Source organism: Paramisgurnus dabryanus, chromosome 10, assembly GCF_030506205.2.
Source record: "Paramisgurnus dabryanus chromosome 10, PD_genome_1.1, whole genome shotgun sequence".
Classification (NCBI taxonomy): domain Eukaryota; kingdom Metazoa; phylum Chordata; class Actinopteri; order Cypriniformes; family Cobitidae; genus Paramisgurnus; species Paramisgurnus dabryanus.
The window spans coordinates 19,745,235-19,764,569 of record NC_133346.1 but is presented as its reverse complement, the minus strand read 5'-3'; the positions used below and the strand labels follow the sequence as shown (position 1 = coordinate 19,764,569).

At 36.7% G+C, this 19,335-nt stretch overlaps 2 protein-coding genes across 3 annotated transcripts; both read left to right on the top strand.

Moving 5' to 3' along the window:
* Positions 1-838: 838 nt before the first annotated feature.
* On the top strand, positions 839-5,896 carry slc35e4 (solute carrier family 35 member E4). 2 transcript variants are annotated; one of them, XM_065290413.1, is made up of 3 exons: positions 839-959; positions 1,962-2,575; positions 5,235-5,896. In XM_065290413.1, exons 2-3 carry the CDS (start codon positions 1,981-1,983, stop codon positions 5,777-5,779), a joined length of 1,140 nt encoding a protein of 379 aa, XP_065146485.1. In that variant the 5' UTR covers positions 839-959; positions 1,962-1,980; the 3' UTR covers positions 5,780-5,896. The 2 variants fall into 2 exon arrangements, with proteins under 2 accessions (XP_065146485.1, XP_065146484.1); XM_065290412.2 differs by lacking the exon at positions 839-959 and having other exon boundaries at positions 1,518-2,575.
* Positions 5,897-10,412: 4,516 nt separating this feature from the next.
* Positions 10,413-18,747, top strand: smtna (smoothelin a). Its single transcript, XM_065290416.2, has 8 exons — positions 10,413-10,518; positions 14,354-14,482; positions 14,591-14,666; positions 15,552-15,689; positions 15,780-15,846; positions 15,934-16,057; positions 17,291-17,442; positions 18,193-18,747. The coding sequence occupies exons 1-8, from the start codon at positions 10,426-10,428 to the stop codon at positions 18,341-18,343; spliced, it is 930 nt and encodes a 309-aa protein (XP_065146488.1). The 5' UTR covers positions 10,413-10,425; the 3' UTR covers positions 18,344-18,747.
* Positions 18,748-19,335: the final 588 nt, after the last annotated feature.

Genomic DNA, 19,335 nt, shown 5'->3' with positions numbered 1-19,335 from the left:
TACAAAAATATATCATATTTATATGAAATTATAAAAAGCTTATCAGATAATTATGAGATTGAATTATCCTTAAACGGCCAGTAGGTGGCGCCAACGTACTACTTCTGAACTAAATTCACCAGCCTGGCTATGAATCCACAGTGTCTATAATATTATTAATTAAACTAAGAAGCTTTTGTGTAGTCATTAACACAAAGTAATATAAAATGTCAAAGGTGACAACAAAATCAAATATTTTACATATATATATTTTTCCAAGAAGATTCTGTGAACAGATGAGATCCTCACAATTGCTTCTCGGTACAATGAAGATTGTGGTAGAAGCGTCATGCTTTGAATAACGAGTATTGAACATTAAAAATGATGATTTAACAACATTCCAAAATTCAACAAACTCTTACAATCAGTGCAGTTAATGTCCAGAAATCTCGCGTTAAATGCTGTATTTTATGACAACAACAAAAAATCACAAACGATCATAAAACTTGACTAATGTTTTAAACAAAATAATCAATATACTCTCTGCTTTAGTTATTGGTTTTTATTTCAATCATTATTCTTGAGTGATTAAAAAAAGTTGTCGGTAGAAGGTACTTTTAATTCAATTACATTATAAATATAGGATACTGCCTTATGTTCAGAGAGGAATGACGAGCTCAGTCATAAAGCCCCAAAAGAACAATTAGTTTTCGTATCTCATAAATTAAGAAATATAGATAAAATATAGTCTTTTCTAAACACCATTTAAAGTTTTACAAGCGCAGTCGTTACAATACTGATTGTGCACGTGCCAACTGCGCTCACCAGTCCCCTTTCAGAACGCGCAGTGAGTAAATAAAGACATTTGGGTGACGTATTGCACAGCTGATCTGGCAACAACTGGCAGCTCACACAGAAAGATGGTGTCTGCTCGATGGACATAAATGAAACGCATTTAACTTTAACTGTGCTGAGATAAGGTAAGGTTAAATTGCTATTATATCTGATCGTATTGTACGTATAGAAAAGCGGGTGCTGATGGTTTGTGGTCTGTTTTAGCAGACATTACTCCACCGGCCGGTGCCTGATTTGCTCATTCCTAGTGTGGTAGTGTCATTTATGAGCATATATATTAGAAATAGTATCTACGTTATTGACTGGACGATATTGACTATGATAAACGTAGGCGTGTGCACGAGACAAGTGCTTTGTTGTTACTAATAAAAGCTCGAATAAAAATCCTACAGGGAAATCACAGAAACGAGATCTTATTCGATATATCGATGCGTCGGGATACTTCCTGTAATGTCCAGACGTCACTGCGGGCTGTATAGGGAAATTATGCTTGCTGGCCGTTGAGTCCTGTTAGCTTTTAGTTTGAGCAATAGCATTGCTAGTGAATTTAGCTGGACTGTTACAGTAGAGACGTCAAATTTTACGCAACCTGATCACTGATGAAATAATCTTCTATTTTGGACCATATGAGCGCGTCAAAATAAATGAGGCCAACGATAGCAAAGGAACGTGACACAAAGACTTCCATTTAAACAGTATCTGGGCTGTTTAACAAACATACATCGAAAATTTGTTTATGATTTGGTTACATGGTACATTTTATTGCAGTATTTTGAATACACTGGATGCAACCAATCAAAACCCGGCACCGAAAAACAAACCGGCTTCTGATTGGTCCACTGGCTCAGCACCCCATTCCCGGCTACGCAGCAGCGAACCGAGCATGCGCAAAACCACCGTAACGCACAAAAACACGTGCAGGCAAAGCGGAATGTTGTTTCTGTCTGCTTTCAGCAAACACGCCGTTGCTACGGTTGCTCAAGACATAGTAAATCACGTGACCATTACAAATAGTCAACCCAGAGGGAACGTTTATGTGTTATTACACTACAGACAGAGTAGTTTGACTTACTGGAATGAATGACGTTTGTACGTTAGGAACTTAAGATGTGTCGTATATCGTACAGGTGCGAAGATGAAACCAACATGATCAGCGCCGATGGCCCCTCCATCAAGCGCGAGGAGCCCCGGCACACCGGGAAAACGAAAAGGTTATCGCCAGAAATGCTGCACCTTACGTTCGCTGTCTCCGTGTGGCTGGTGACGGGCACCACCATATCCAGCCTAAACAAATGGATATTCGCCGTGTACAACTTCAGGTACCCACTTCTCCTGTCAGCTCTACACATGCTGACGGCGATAGTGGTGGACTACGGACTAATCAAATGCAGGTTGGTCCAGCACAGAGGGATCGGTGAGCAGGATTTGACCACCAATGCCAAATGCAAAGTATTTCTGCTGAGTTTGACCTTCTGTGCCAGTATCGCGTTTGGGAACGTGGGACTGAATTATGTTCAGCTTTCATTCGCGCAGATGATCTACACCACCACGCCGCTCTTCACGCTGGCCATATCCACGCTGATTTTGGGAAAGCAGCACCATATTTTGAAGTACACGGCTATGATGCCCATCTGCCTCGGGGCATTATTCAGTATTATGGGCGAAGTCCAGTTTGACCAGATGGGCTGCTTCTTTGTGTTCGCCGCCACTATGTTGCGAGGTGTCAAAACTGTTCAACAAGGTGAGTAATAGCGATGTATAGATAAATGCATTTTCACTGATTGAAACGTTGTACATGTTTAATTTAATTTATTTATTGCACTAAAATTTTGTTCATGTAACTCAATTGGTAGAACATTGGGTCAGCAACGTAAACGTCATGGGTTCGATCCTAGGAATACACAAAGAAATGTAAGGACTCCATGCACTCAGTCATTTTTGAAGGGTCTGCTTTAAAGAGGACATTTCAAAAGACGTTGTTGAGATGTAAAATACATATTTGGTGTCCCCAGAGTACATATGTAAAGTTCTAGCTCAAAATACCCCACAGATAATTTATTATAGCATGTAAAAATTGCCACTTTGTTGGTGTGAATAATAACGTGCCGTTTTGGGTGTGTCATTTTAAATACAAATGAGCTGATCTCTGCACTAAATGGCAGTGCGGTGGTTGGATAGTGCAGATTAAGGGGCAATACTTTCCCCTTATGACTTCACAAGGGGAGCCAAATTTCAATGACCTATTTTTTCACATGCTTGCAAAGAATGGTTTACCAAAACTAAGTTACTGGGTTTATTTATTTATTACATTTTCTAGGTTGATAGAAACCTTGACATAAATTAATAATAAATAAATAAATAACATTTACACATTTAGCAGTGTCCGGTTGCATAAACATAGCCGTGACATTAAGACTGCGTCTTAAGAATGAGTCTGACTAACTAGCAATTAGTTAGGACTAATCAGTCTTATTATTTGGATATAAATTAGACCAATCTACCTTTCTACGTAACATACTTAACACAGTTATGATCAGTCTTGAAGAAAAAAATTCATGACTAACTTTTAAGACTAGTCTTAAAGGTTTATGCAACCGGCCACTGATGTAAAATTGTAAAATGTAATCTTTTTCAGCTCTGAAATATACATGAATATGAATATGAAATATACAATTTAATTTGCTACAAATTTGTAGCCATATAATTTTTTTTAAATCCAAAAATAAATGTCTTTTTTATCAAAAGATTTTGGACCCTGTACACTCTAAGTATTATCAACTTGGATTTACTTTAAATTTTTATTTTGTATCTATTCTTGACTAGTGATGAGTTGTCTTATGTAACTTAATAATTTAAGCTAATTCAACTTTATTTTGTAAGTTACAGCGACTCATCACCAGTCAAGATAAAAATAAAAGTTATATATACTTAAAAATTTAAGCGCAATTTTTTTTATTGTGAAGGCCCTGTTGTTTCTCACAATACTGATGTTGTTATTATTAACAATAATAATTTCAACTTTTTTAATAAACAAAATAAAGAAGTGAAAGTTCGAAAAGGATGGATTTACTTCAAAAAATTACTTCAATTGGCAGTAAGTAATTAAAACGCATGCTCGCTAACTGACGTTGCTGCACTAAACATTTTAATACATTTTTAATAAATTTAATTTTAACGCTAGTAACGAAATGTTATTGACATTGGTAACTGTTCTCAGATTACATAAATATAAAATGTAAAGCGTTACATTACTGTGTTATCAGGAAAAGTAAGAGTACAGTAATGCGTTACACAGTAATACCCAACTTTGATTAGCAACACTTAGATCCAACTTTAACTTTTTACAGTGCATTAAAATTTTGTTCCACCCAGAAAAAAAGTTGAATGATTTGTGAGTGCTTGATCGAATAAATTCATATTTTCAAAAATTATTTCAGAAATCAGATATTATATTGCATTATCTCATATCCCACACCAGCTATATAGTCAAGGTACCATACATTAAATTAACAACAACATTAAAAGGTAAAGGTGCTATAGAACGGTATCTGACGTTATTCAAATTTGTCCTCATTCAAAAATATACACCAGCTTTTTTACTGGCATGGAAAAATTCTTTCTGAGCGATGCCAGAGTCTATTTCTGTCTCTGTTGGTCCTGTTGGTCATTATTTCCCACTGCTGGAGTTTCCTGAGAAAAGAGGAGAACGCCCTGTCTACCAACAGTCACTGCTGGCATATTCTGTTCAAACATTCCCTCATTTCGGTTGTTGTTCTTGGTAGCTGATTTCCCAAGTAGCAAATGACTTTACAGTAATGGATACTTGAGTGTTTCAATTTCTTTAAATGAATGTCAGCTGTTGAGTGAATGACTCTCCTTTCTGGAATAAAGATGAAGGTTTGTGGTCCAGGGTGCAGGACATGAAAGAGTGACTGGCAGAACTTGTTTTGTATTTATTTAGCTTTAATGACACGTGAAATGCTGGTACGGTGCATTGTATGTATAGGGATTATATATATCGTTCTAGTGTTACATAACATAAACCGTATTATGTTAGATAAATAGGCCTTGTCATGTTTTCAACAAGGCGGTGGCTTTAGTAGCAAGTACACAAATAAGGCAGATGACTCAATTAGTAAAGAAAAAATAACCACAGTCAATTTTTATAAGCTAAGCAAAAATTTTGCAATAACTTTGCTGTCGTGCTCTATGGTAGATATTTAGCATGGCCACTCATGTAGGTCGCTCTTGTTGGTGTTGGTTTTCAATGCACTATTTTAAGCATGGCCCTTGGATCACAGAGGTTAAAGTTGTTTACTATATGCGTCACCCTTTATCCCAGTGTGTATCCATAGGAGCGTTAAATTTGCAATAACTAATCTCCAATGTGTCATTTTCAGGCATCTTACTCCAAGAGGAGAAGATCAACTCTATCTTCCTACTGTATTTGATGTCCATCCCCAGTTTCTGCATCCTAGCCATAGCGGCTCTGGCTTTGGAAAACTGGGCTGCGCTGAAGTCCCCTTTCCAGTACGACCATAACCTCTGGGGATTCATTTTACTCAGCTGCCTGGGCTCAGTGCTGTACAACCTGGCCAGCTGTTGTGTCATTACCCTGACCTCCGCTGTCACCCTACACATCCTGGGCAACCTGAATGTGGTGGGCAACCTTCTGCTGTCTCAGCTGCTGTTCGGTAGTGAGCTGACAGCTCTCAGCTGCGCTGGAGCCGCCCTCACCCTCTCTGGCATGGTCATGTACCAGAACTCAGAGTTTATCGTTGCTTATTTTGATGGACGTAGAGCAAGGACACGAACCGCAAACGGTGAAGGAGAAATAGGATGTTCCAGGGAAACCGATTCAATGCTAACTCCAGAACCTACTTCCGAAACACTTCAGGAACTTGATGAGAGGACAGATAACCAGATTCATGAGAAAACAGACTGAAGGCATTCAACACAATATATGAGATCTGGTGTAAGCTGACAGTGTATGGTCTACATAAGGAGCATGCTAAAAAGTTTTTTTTTCTTTTCAAAATGACATTAAATTTGATATATTTTATTATCATTTATTATTTATTTATTTTGAATGAGTTATATTCATTTTTCTAGCTTTGTGTGGTTTATCTTTACAGAAATTGTGAACTCATTGCAATGCATTATGCATCCTTCCCTACAAAGGATGCATGTAATGTTGCCTAACATTATTTGGCCAAAAAAAGCTCACTAGGTTTTGAAACAAGAGCATAAATCTTTTACTAGAAGCCTGACCATTAAGACCTTTCACTGTAAAAAACTTTGTTGGTTCAACTTAAAAATAAGTTGAATTACCTCAAAATTTTAAGGCAACCATGTAACTTACTTTTTTAAAGGCGGGGTGCATGATCTCTAAAAGCCAATGTTGATATTTAAAATCAAATCTGGACCTTCTTTTGATAGACCCGCCTCACACATACGCAACCCAGGCAACGATTTTGTTAGTAGACACGCCCCTTACTGCTGATTGGCTACAAGTTTGTTTTGGTACTCGGCCCGACTCTCAAAGTTTTTCAATAAATCATGCACCCTGCCTTTAAGTTGAACCTATTTTTTTCACAGCTGGTTTAATTTCTGAACATATCAGAGGTTAGGTTTTCTCAGTCAGCATATCTCCTCACTGTGCCAATGTATTTAATTTCATTCAGGCTTATGATGGAGAACCACCAGGGACTGACCGGCTAAACAGATGCCTTTTACAAACATGACGTTTCAGTCAAATGTCTTATGACCTCGGTTTTTGCCAACACGCATAGATACGCATACAAACTCCTGCATGAGCGAGCAGAAGATCTTGAATATCCTGCCATAATCATTTTATTACTGTGTTTATCTAATGCACTGTGAAAACAACTGCTCGGGTTACCGGAGAGATGTTACTGGACCTGTTTGCACTTTTTGAATACTAGATATGGGCACAATTTTCAAATGCATAGGAATAATGTATGTTTAGGTACTGTTACTCAGCCACCCCTCATTTGTTGGTACGGGAGGGCGTTTTTAGGGCAGCTTACTGTAGGATCCTGTATTGGTTACAGGTCCTCCACTTTTGTTATGTTTACTTATTTGAGATGAGCGAGGCCACTGGATTCCCAAATTCATTTCATTTGTATTTACACTACTTCATACTAAACGGGTGAATCTCATTAAAGGTGCAGTGTGTACATTTTACGAGGACCTATTGACAGAAATGTGATATTTTCAGTGGTATATAAAGACCTTACATAATGAACCATTATGTTTTGTTACCTTAGAACACGCCGTTTCTATCTACATACGCCGCAGGTCCCCTTACATGGAAGTCGCCATTTTGTTTCTACAGATCGCTCTTAAAAAATGAAGATACAAAAGTTGTCACTGTGACACTAGTACCCTTTCAAAAAGGTACATCTTTGTACCCAAAGATTGTATAATAGTACTTCAAAGGTACATATTGGTAGTTCAAAGAAGGTACATATTAGGACCTTTTTTTAAATGGTACAGCCCCAGTAACAGTTTTGTACCTTTATTTTTGACAGTGTAGCACATTTTGTCACTACGTTAACGCTCTGCTGTATCAGACGATGACATTTTTGTCCTGTGTTTGCCACCGTAGCTTCTATATGTGCTTTGAGCAGCGGACTGAGTCACTGGTTGCAATTCACAACCTCACCCCTAGATGCCGCTTAAATGTACACATTACACCTTTAAGAATTTTCTGTCCTTTTATTGCTTAAAATGAAAGAGAGAGAATCATTAAATGTTTTGCATTGTGATATACATATGTATTTAAATCATAAATAAAATCCCATATATGCTACAGTACTACATTGCATAAATGTACAGCGGAATCTTACATTTACATGATTCGCATTACAGTAAGAAGAATGAAAAAGTATGTATATATAAAATGTTATATTTTGAGGTTAAATATAACTCGGACATGTTTTTGACATTATTTGTGAAAATAACATGGTTCAGGGAACTTTTGAAGGAATGTTATGAACGTTACTGTGTCCCATCGGAGACCGACAGGTTTAAACTGGTGCCTCTTATGCAATTCCCTGTTCAGCTATTTATTAATAGATTTCTCTAAGGAGTCTTTGACATCTTGAGCACATTGTAATTTTATTGGAGAAATTAAAATGATATCCTTGCTTTCACTGTCCTATTTACAGCATGCGAATGCTTCCTTTGTCATTGTTTTAAAGTGGGTGCTTGTTCTTTTTCATCGATTATTGTTTTCTCTTTGATGTCTGATGGGCAGTATTTTATTATTATCTCCATTTTTAATTGTCTTAACTTTTTTTTTAAATCAACACTAAAGGAGGTTACAGACCAAGGTTGCATCTTGTAGGAAGGTCATTCCTACAAATATGTTTTGTCGCCATCTGCTGGAGAATAAGCATACATTCATTTTTTTTCTTATGGTGTAGTTTTATTTCAGTTGGATGCATGTTCTCATAATAATGAACTATAAATCCTTAAAATGATTAACTGGAATTAGGTTTGTAGTTGGATCTGCTTCAATGTAGATGGGAATGTATCTTAGTGGTCTTATGGAGGCCTACAACAAATCTTGTGTGCCTACATGAGGGGTTTTGCTTTATCAAACAGTCTTTCAGATTAGTTTTGTAGATTATTGCATTAGTTTTGGACATTTTAAATAATTTATTTTCTAGCATTAAGGGAGAAACCTCATACAAGATAAACATACTTCACAGATTTTAAGCACAGATTGTCAATACAGATATTGCAGATAATCCTACACTTTACTTTTTAAGGTGAGGTGATGGTTGTCTTATATACCTCAGATGTCATTGTTCAGTCCTGTGTCTGTTGACTTAAAGGGATGTTTTATTGTGTCATTCGAGTATTGGATAGTGGTTTGAATACAGAGATCTTATAATGGTTGCGGTACTGATGGTTTTGATGCATCTACTGGTTTTTCTTGACTCGCAGTGCAAAATTTGCACTGAAAAATTTGGATTACTGTGGTTCCTGTGAGTATATATTTATGGTTTCTGATGTCAGCAAAAATAAGATGTAAATGCTTATTTTATTATTTATGTATTTTACAATTATAAAAAAGGCAAACTATGAAAAATATACTGATTTAAAAGTGCATTGTTTTGTGTCTTTTTATTGCACATTATGTGCTCCTATAGCACAGTGGTAGCGTTAGCAGCGCAAAAAAGTGCTATATTACAATTAAAATAATGGGGTCTGTTAAGGAAAGGATTTTCAAGGATCAGATTTTTACCTTAGATGGCCAAAATGAGTCCATAGACCTACCCTGTAAAAATTACATGTTGCACTTACATTTTTAAGTTTAGTCAATTTAAAATTACAATTCATTTAAACTTTTTTAAATAATTTTTTTAGTTGCTATAAATTATAAAAAAGTTGAGTTAACAAGCTAATTCAACTTTATTTTTATAAAATAAAAATTTTTGCTAGTCAAGAAAGTTAATAAATACATAATGTTAATATTCAAATTGATAAAATGTTTTTACAGTGTACAGTGCACCATTTAAAAAAAAAAATATTATAGAGACTTGTGGGTTCTTTCACTCGAATCTGCAAAAACCATCTAGCAAGACCCTAACAATCCATCACAAGACATTGCATACTGCATAGCAAGCTGTCAACCTACCACAACACCGTCTTAGTGTGAGTTTTAGTCTTAGCGTGATCAAGCATATCACACATTTTCTTCAGAAAATGTGAAAAGTCGAGCAAAATGTCGAAACAATTGCATATTATCATCTGTGAACGCATTATAAACACATGGAAAATTAAATCATAAGTGCTCCTATAACAGATCCACTGTTGTATAATTATAATGCCATTCTGGTCAAAGACTCTAATGGCATGGAGACTATGTCAAGGTTTCCCTAACCCTCATTTTTTCCATTTGTCATACCAGCTCACGTCTTCCAGCAAACTGTTGCGATAACCATCGACCACCACTAGGGAGAAGCAAACGCTCCTTTTCCATTACATCCGAGCTTAAATGGCACTGGAATGATGCAAGCAAGGAAAATGTGCTCGTATGAGTGACATTTCTGGCTGGTGCATTCGAAGATGAGCGTGGTGTCTTTTTTTACGGAGGCGAAGTGGATGTGATCTGTGCAAACATGAGGATGCTGCTAGGCAACATCATTCTTCTTATGCCTTAATAAGGCAGTGCCTTCATTCAATGTTTAGTTTTGTGAAGAGCCAAACTACCTGCTTATATAAGCATTGTCAACATAGCACGCTTCGTGAACACCATTTATCTTAAAATTTTCCTTTTCCTGGTTTGAAACAATCTAAGTTCCCAGATAGCAAACAAATCAAGAACTTCAAAAAAGGGACACGGTGTTTAGATAAAATGATGACGTAGTGTAATCCTCGGAGCAGGGATGCCAAAGCTTATAGTGGGGAAAGATCTGTGCAAACTTTGCCAGAATACTTAATGTCCCGTTCCATTTTTTCCACATTCATTTACATTTTTTCCTGGTCCCTTCAAATAAGGGTCAGGGTGGGAGTGGTCTGACGGTGGCTTAGAAAACCTCAACTGCTCTAAATTTGATGCAGCGTCAGTTACGACCTGCACACAGTAGTCCACAGTTCACCTTGTTCATCACACCACAAGACCAGTTACTTCCAGACAGCCGCGACGTGGTAGGTAAGTATTATTGTTTTGTTTCGTTATACGAAATATTTCTTTTATGAAAGGTATAGTCTAAATTTTCATCAACCTTTCAGTTATTGTGTGACATCTTTCAGACTTTTGTAAGAACAATTTGCTATATAAATTCGGCAGATACAGTATTATCAGCTGTAATTGGGGTAAAACTGTATTAAGGGATACATAAATTATCATGCTTCTAGCTACACATTGTAAGCAACACAAACTTTTAAAAATAAAGGTGCCAGAGAATACAAAGAAACATAATAAAAGGGGTAAAATATAAACAAACCCAACTATTGGGTTTGAATTAACCCATTCTGGATTGTTTCAACCTATGGTGGGGTCAAATATTGACCTTTTTTAGATTAATTTAAACCATAATTATTCTATATTTTACCCAGCCTTTGGTTAAAAACGACTATTGAGTTTGAATTAACCCATGCTGGGTTGTTTTAACATATTAAAATGAATATTGGGTTTGAATTAACCCATGCTGGGTTGTTTCAACCTATTAAAACGACTATTGGGTTTGAATTAACCCATGTTGGGTTGTTTTAACCTATGGTGGTGTCAAAAATTGACCTTTTTTTGAGATTTATTGGAACCATAATTTTATATTTTACCCAGCCTTTGGTTAAAACGACTTTTGGGTTTCCATTAACTCATGCTGGGTTGTTTCAACCGATGGTGGGGTCAAATATTGACCTTTTTGAGATAAATTTAAACCATAATTTGTCTATATTTTACCCAGCCATTGGTTAAAAACGACTTTTGGGTTTGAATTAACGCATGCTGGGTTGTTTCAACCTATTAAAACGACTATTTGATTTGAATTGACCCATGGTGGGTTGTTTTAACCTATTAAAACGACTATTGGGTTTGAATTAACCCATGCTGGGTTGTTTCAACCTATGGTGGTGTCAAATATTGACCTTTTTTTTAGATTAATTTGAATCATAATTTTATATTTTACCCAGCCTTTGGTTAAAAACGACTTTTGGGTTTGAATTAACCCATGCTGGGTTGTTTTAACCTATGGTGGGGTCAAATATTGACCTTTTTTAGATTAATTTAAACCATAATTTGTCTATATTTTACACAGCATTTGGTTAAAAACGACTATTGGGTTTGAATTAACCCATGCTGGGTTGTTTTAACCTATTAAAATGAATATTGGGTTTAAATTAACCCATGCTTGGTTGTTTCAACCTATGGTGGGGTCAAATATTGACCTTTTTTTAGATTAATTTAAACCATAATTATTCTATATTTTACCCAGCTTTTGGTTAAAAACGACTATTGGGTTTGAATTAACCCATGCTGGGTTGTTTTAACCTATTAAAACGACTATTGGGTTTGAATTAACCCATGTTGGGTTGTTTTAACCTATGGTGGTGTCAAAAATTGACCTTTTTTGAGATTTATTGGAACCATAATTTTATATTTTACCAAGCCTTTAGTTAAAACGACTTTTGGGTTTCCATTAACTCATGCTGGGTTGTTTCAAACGATGGTGGGGTCAAATATTGACCTTTTTGAGATAAATTTAAACCATAATTTGTCTATATTTTACCCAGCCATTGGTTAAAAACGACTTTTGGGTTTGAATTAACCCATGCTGGGTTGTTTCAACCTATTAAAACGACTATTTGATTTGAATTAACCCATGCTGGGTTGTTTTAACCCATTAAAATGAATATTGGGTTTGAATTAACCCATGCTGGGTTGTTTCAACCTATTTAAACGACTATTGGGTTTGAATTAACCCATGTTGGGTTGTTTTAACTCTTTCACCGCCAGCGTTTTTAAAAAAAGTTGCCAGCCAGCGCCAGCGTTTTTCATGATTTTCACCAAAGTTTAATGCCTTCCAGAAAATGTTCTTCTTTAAATATATAAACATACAATATACCAAATGAAAGAACAGACCCTCTGCTTTCAAACAAAAAAAACCGTTTCATCCTACCTTTAGTGGTTCTTTTGCAATCAGCTTTTGAATATGGGTAGGTTTTTGCAAAAACACCATATTTTGAGCAAAAAGCAATGATAATTCCATTTTTATGACGGACTTTTCATAGAGATCCCATTCAGAGCGATCTTTAAAACAGACACGGACATGCAGCAGCTTGCCATAGGGCAATACTTCCGGTTTTAAAAAGTTCGGAAGGGCGCCACCTGGTGGATAATAGCGGTATTGCGGAAAGACGGAAAATCTCGTCATTGGCGGGGAAGCGTTTTCTCTTAATTGACGAGATATCTCGTCAATGGCGGGGAAAGAGTTAACCTATGGTGAGGTCAAATATTGACCTTTTTTAGATTAATTTAAACCATAATTTGTCTATATTTTACACAGCCTTTGGTTAAAACGACTATTGGGTTTGAATTAACCCATGCTGGGTTGTTTCAACCTATGGTGGGGTCAAATATTGACACATTTTAGATTCATTTAAACCATAATTTTTATATATTTTACCCAGCCATTGGTTTAAAATCACTTTTGCCTTTGAATTAACCCATGCTGGGTTGGTGGGGTCATATATTGACCTGTTTTAGATTAATTTAAACCATATTCGTCTATATTTTACCCAGCCATTGGTTTAAAACGACCCAGTATTTTTGTGTGCAGTGGCCAGGAACATTTAAAATTGTATGAATTTATTGTGTATGAATTAAGTTTATTCGTCTCAAGTTGACAGGTACCCTAGCAGTAACCGAAATATTGTTTATTGCGTTATATTGGACATCTAATTCAACTATTGTTCAATGATCAAAAAGTGTCCAAAAACTTTTTGTTTTCATTTTAAACATTACATCTGTAGTTTGACAAACATCTATTTGTGATCTGCTTTGATTAAACTTTAAAATTACATTGTTAACTTAATTTTTAGTTTTAATATTTTCACTTAAACATATAAAAATGTATTTTTTTTTAACTTTTTACAGTGTAATATCTCTTGGTTTGCTATTTTGTTATGTAGTGCAATGACAATCATAAATTTTTAGGTTTGTTGTAAGTGTTTGAATACTTTCTGGGGCACTAAGAACCACGTGAGATCACACTGTAAAAAATGTCGGTTTTACTTAATAAAAGCAAGTTGGTAAATATTAGTTGACACAATTATTCTACCCAACTTTTAATATTTTTAATGTTAAGTTAACTCAAAATATTAGTTATCCTTATTTAAGTTTAACCAACAAAGTGTTTTTTAAAGTGTATTTTACAAATTTTCTAATATTTTTTGGGATCTGATACTATGGGTACTAAGGTTCAAAACACAGGCATATATCCTGGTTCATATTTGGACCAACCAACATGGGTACTATTTACTTTAACATCAATATTTGGATTGTGAGAGGTCTGGATGTCCTTTCCATTTATGTGCACACTAAATCTGGTTTGACATTTTAAAAAACTGGCATTTAACCTAAAAAAATAGCTCTATATTTTACTGTGTCAACAACCTATTACTTAAGTCTCCCAAGGGATTTCAAGAGGAAACATCTGAGACAAAGTCGGTACTTATGGCATAGCTAAGACTCATTCTTTACAGCGATAAAAGTGTAACCCCTTAGCAAAAGCATTTTCTTCTGGGCAGTCACATAATGGCATCGCAGCCACAAACTACTGTTTTGGCGTTTTGGGGTTGTCCTAAAATATCTTTGGGAGTGTCTGTACTAGTAGCTCTCGGACAGTTTTGTTCAGTTAAGATCTCTCTTCCTCATTTTTCCTTTGCGTAAACATACTCCCTCACTCCCACGCACACATGGAGCCACACATATCTCTAACCTGACTCCTGTCAACACCTCCTGTTCCTTCTTCTATCCCAGCTGTCACTGAAGATGGAGAGTAAGAGCGTCAGATTAGAGCCGGGTACCAAAGAGCAATCTACCGGCACGGGTCAGCTAACAGCCGAACAACTGGCAGCTATAGAAGATGAAGAAATCCTCAATAATATGGTAAGTTGCGCTTACAGATACAGTGTGCTTCTTATCACGGTTTGTCCTGACCATATTTAGCAAAAAGTTTAGTGTGTGTGTGTCTGTTCTGTTTATTGCATGTAATAGCTAGATAAGGCTGTGGATTTCGAGGAGAGGAAAATGATTCGGGCTGCCATGAGAGAGCTGCTCAAGAGGAAGAGGGGTGAGGACCGGGTCATTTCCCTTATGTCAAATAAACACACAGATACAAGCCAAACATGGTGTAGTCTTTGATCAAAACGTATGTGCTTTGCTAACATGCTATATAGGGGAAATCTTACAAAACCTAAAGAATAAATACATTTTTACTCCAAAAAATACAACGATAAATCCTGGCTAATGCGTTGTTTCAGTAAATGGTAAACCCAGTATGGACAAACCCAATCATGGTTAAAATCTTTACATTTAACCCAACCTTGGGTTAAAAGCACCCAGCTTTTGAAGAATTGGACTTTAAGTTATTTTGGTGACAACAAAGTTCATAGAAGTACTTTTAAGTTTCTTTGTAATCATTTTTAAAGGGATAGTTCACCCAAAAATTAAAAATCTGTCATCATTTTCTTACTCTCATGTTGTTACAAACCTATACTTTTTTTTTATGAACATGAAGGAAAGATATTTTGATGAATGTTTGTAACCAAACTGATCATGAGCCGCATTCACTTACATTGTAGGTAAGTGATAAAAGAATACTATGGAAGTGGATGGGGCTCATGAATGTTTTGGTTAGAAACATTCCTGAAAATATCTTCCTCTGTTTTCATCAAAACAAAGAAATTTATACAGGTTTGTAACAACATGAGGGTAAATGATGACAGAATTCAAGTTCACTTTTGGGTGAACTATCCCTTTAACAACAACAGTTTCACTGTATATACTTTATATTTTTTTGTGAGGAAAAGCTTAATAGATCTTTCTAGTATGACAACTACAGGAAGTAACAAATGAAGTTCTGTAAACAAACTGTTAACCCTCCAGCGCACAAAATAACTGTTTGGATGATGTTTATCACTTTTTGGGTGTAAACCCTCCATTTCCCGTCTCTTAGAGCGGCGAGATAGGGAACGGGCAGCCCGAATGGAGAGCTTGCATCAACGGAGCGCCGGAAGCAAAACAGTTGCTGGACTGAATAAAGACCAGAAGCCTGATGCTAACGGGACGAGAGGCGTGCAATACAACGTACACAGTGAGTAACCATCACTCTCGAAGGACCTCTACGTAGTTGTACTGTTCTGTCTGCTCGACCTTGATCATTTCTCGTTTTTAATTCACTTAGGGGCACCTCAGGCAAAAATATTTTCATCCCCGCAATCCTCTCCTTCCACTCCTAAAACCGTGGGCAGGTGAGTCATTCCAAATAGCATTAAAGGATGAAAGCTGGAAACGGTCCCATCCCATCACATTGATTGATTGTGTTTTTTCTCCTAAAGCCCGGCGCAGTCACACATGGCCAGGGTCAAAGTGCAATGCGGCTCGGCAGTCGGGGGCCCAAACACCAAAGACGTCAAACAGATGCTGCTGGATTGGTGCCGGGCCAAGACTGAACCGTATGAGGTTAGCCTATAGACAAAATAAGATCAAACACCAGTTTTCTTTCTGTATTACTGCATATTTCTATTGCTCCTTTAGCCAGCTTGTGTGAATTTGACAAAAACATGTCCAGGTCACATTTAACCCCTGAAAAGTATAAAAAAGGCTAAAAATATAAAAAAGCTGCTGATAATCTGATGCTGCGTTCACACCAGCCGCAGTAGAGGGTCAAGTGCAAGTGATTTCAGTGTTAAGTCAATGTAAAGACAGGTTTATGCGCGTCTGGAGGTCTTGCAGCGGGAATGAGACGTTTAGCACGTTTAGTTTGTGCGAATGACGCGAATTGAGCGTTTCCATGGGAAATGTGCGAGTTGAAAAATCTTAACTATGGCCAAAAAACGCACAGCGTTAACCATTCAGGAGCATGCTCTAGTAGTGACGTGATTACAGGACGTGATCGCAGAAGCCCTTACCACGACGCAAATTTCCACGTGAATGTATCGGATGACTAGAATTTTACGCGCAGCTTTCAGGCGCAGATGAAGTGGTAAACTCTAATGCTACATACACACCAAACGCGGGGCATCGCGTTACTCGCTCTAGATTACTCGCAGGATTTAACTTCGTGCCATGCGAATTTTTCGCTCGAGTTGAATATTTTAAACTTGGGCGAAGACGCGTTTGAGGCAAATAGCGCATGTTTTCACAGCAAACGCGCCGCCCATATCGCGTCAATTGCATCGCCTCGCGCGATGATGCGTCTGATCGCATCTTTGCATTGACTTTGTATGTAATCTACTCTCGCAAATCGTTAAACTCGCATCTGATGTGAACCCACAGTAAATGTTCAAGCTTCCAACTTTACATGAATAGCGCGTTTTTGACGCCTCTACAGTGTCTGGTGTGAACCTTACTCAGACAATATTAAAGATATCAAGGTTATATTTTCAAAAAAGGGTTAGGGTCTTTAAATTACATGATTTTATGTGGAAAACAGTAATCACAAAAAAAATTATAATTTTCTAAATATTATTATTTTACAGTATTATTATTTTAATGTAATGCAAGACTTTTATGCATTACATTAATGAGAATTGGGGGAGGTGTTATTTGTTTACGTGTAATGAAAATAATGACACAGTGTAAAAGTCCTTAAAATAAGCTTTTCTTTTTTGGGGGGGGGGTTGACCCAGATATGTTCCTGACACATTTTGTATGATAATTTCCTCAATTTCCTATACTTGTTTCTGTGTGTAGGGTGTGAACATCCAAAATTTCTCCTCTAGCTGGGCAGACGGTTTGGCATTCTGTGCGCTGGTACACAGGTTCTTCCCTGAGGGGTTTGAATACTGCACCCTTGACCCTTACGACCGCAAGGCCAACTTTGAGAAGGCATTCAAGACTGCAGAGTAAGACCCTCTATTACAGTGGTTCTCAAACTGGGGGGCGCGAGATGGTGCCGGGGCCCCAGTTGTATGACATTTTATAAAAAACTTTTTATAGAATACAAATTATCATAAATTCTGTTTATTTAAATCTCAAAAAAATAAGGCTACATGTTTTATGTCATGAATTATTTTGGGGTGGGGGTCGAAGGGATGCACCTTACACAAGATGTGTACCAAAACGTTTGAGAACCACTGCTCTGTTACACCCGAATGCATGGATGAATCTCATTTTCATCACAAAATTGTCAAAATAAGTCAAAGAAAATGAACTGGCTACATATCTGGCAATTGGCTAGATTCTCACGGCTGGCAGGAAGCAACTGAGGTGCCCTTAAGCTCTGTGTGTGTGTTCACTACTGGAATGAGTTACATGCAGAGGTCACATTTCGAGTATGGCTTAACATACTAGACAATTACGTCACAGTGACAATGTGATTGATCAAAGCCTGACAATGATTGACTAAATGACAATGATTAAAGCCTGATGCATACATACTGCGTAAGCAGGGCAGCTTCATTTTGGAGTATCGGACATGATGCTTAGATTCCCAGAGTAAGTGCTTTAATCTGTAAAACAAACAATAAAACATTATGGTCTTAATCATAACTTTGGGATTTAAAGTAAAATATGATCCAAACACTTCATGAAAGTTTATTAGATGAGTTAATAAAACGATTATAACATTGTACGTTGTTCATGTGTGTGTGCAGGACACTAGCTGACTGTCCGCGACTGCTAGACGTCGACGACTTGATGCGAATGCGACAGCCCGACTGGAAATGCGTCTACACGTATATCCAAGAGTTCTACCGCTGCCTGGTAGAAAAAGGCCTTGTCAAGACCAAAAAGAAGACGCCATAGAAACATACATTCGCACACTGAATGATTTACTGTAAATGACTACAACAGACACACAAACCAAAGATCTGATCAGTCTTATAAGTTCACAGTCCTCTCTTTTTCACGTATGTGCGCTGTGGATGCGAGGATTATAACCTGTGTGTTAGTGTGTTAAGCGTAATGGTTCAGTTGGAGCTTTGAAGCAATGCATTCCAGTGAGATTACACGTGCATTAATCTCTCTGTACACATTTAGAGATTGTGTGAAAGTGTATGAGTGTGTGTGTGTGTGTATACATGGATGGCTTTTTATGGTGCTGTAACTCCCTGTTTTGAATGCACTCCAACACGAAGCCATCAGGCTTATAAGGTAATGTGATTTAATGTGTAACTATGCTTAGCCCAGATTTATCGCTTGTTTGAAAATATAGACAGGGCACTTTTGCTAGTATATAAACCAAAACAAACTTTAAAAGCTTTTTTAAATTATTATTTGAATTGAATACTTGGTATTTGCTGACTGGGTGAAGTTTAAAGAGTTAAATGTTTAAAGTCTGTCATGTAAGGCTAAATAAGTTCAGTTTTACCATAGGACTCCACTATAGAAGAGCTAAAGTCCAAAATAACTTTTCACTCAGGGATGGACAGGTTTTCAAGGCCATGTTTTAAGTCTTGTTTCAGAAGACCAAAGCTAATTTTGTGTGTCTTAAAACTTTTTTTGACGCTTCACATGCTGCATGGCTATTGACTTAAGTTCACTCAAGATATTGATGTTGAATATATGCATTGTATAGATAGTAAAGTCTTTAGTGCATTAAGTTATAAAACAAAAGTTGTAGTCAATTTGCATTATTGATTTGGTTTGATTAAATTATTGTTCTCTTTTTCATTTCATAATTAATTAAGTTTTTGGCAAGTATAATTAAATTTGATATGATGTACTCTCTCCTTTTTTTTACTCACACACCTTATAACATCAGCAATAGTATACTGTTATACTAACAAACTTTAAAA

Bases quoted from the DNA above. Each gene is read 5' to 3' on its own strand.
- slc35e4 (XM_065290412.2), top strand. From the start codon at position 1,942: ATGTGTCGTATATCGTACAGGTGCGAAGATGAAACCAACATGATCAGC. The intron at 2,576-5,234 runs GTGAGTAATAGC...TGTCATTTTCAG, and splicing joins TGTCAAAACTGTTCAACAAG to GCATCTTACTCCAAGAGGAG.
- smtna (XM_065290416.2), top strand. From the start codon at position 10,426: ATGCAGCGTCAGTTACGACCTGCACACAGTAGTCCACAGTTCACCTTG. The intron at 10,519-14,353 runs GTAGGTAAGTAT...CTTCTATCCCAG, and splicing joins TTCCAGACAGCCGCGACGTG to CTGTCACTGAAGATGGAGAG. The intron at 14,667-15,551 runs GTGAGGACCGGG...CCCGTCTCTTAG, and splicing joins GCTGCTCAAGAGGAAGAGGG to AGCGGCGAGATAGGGAACGG.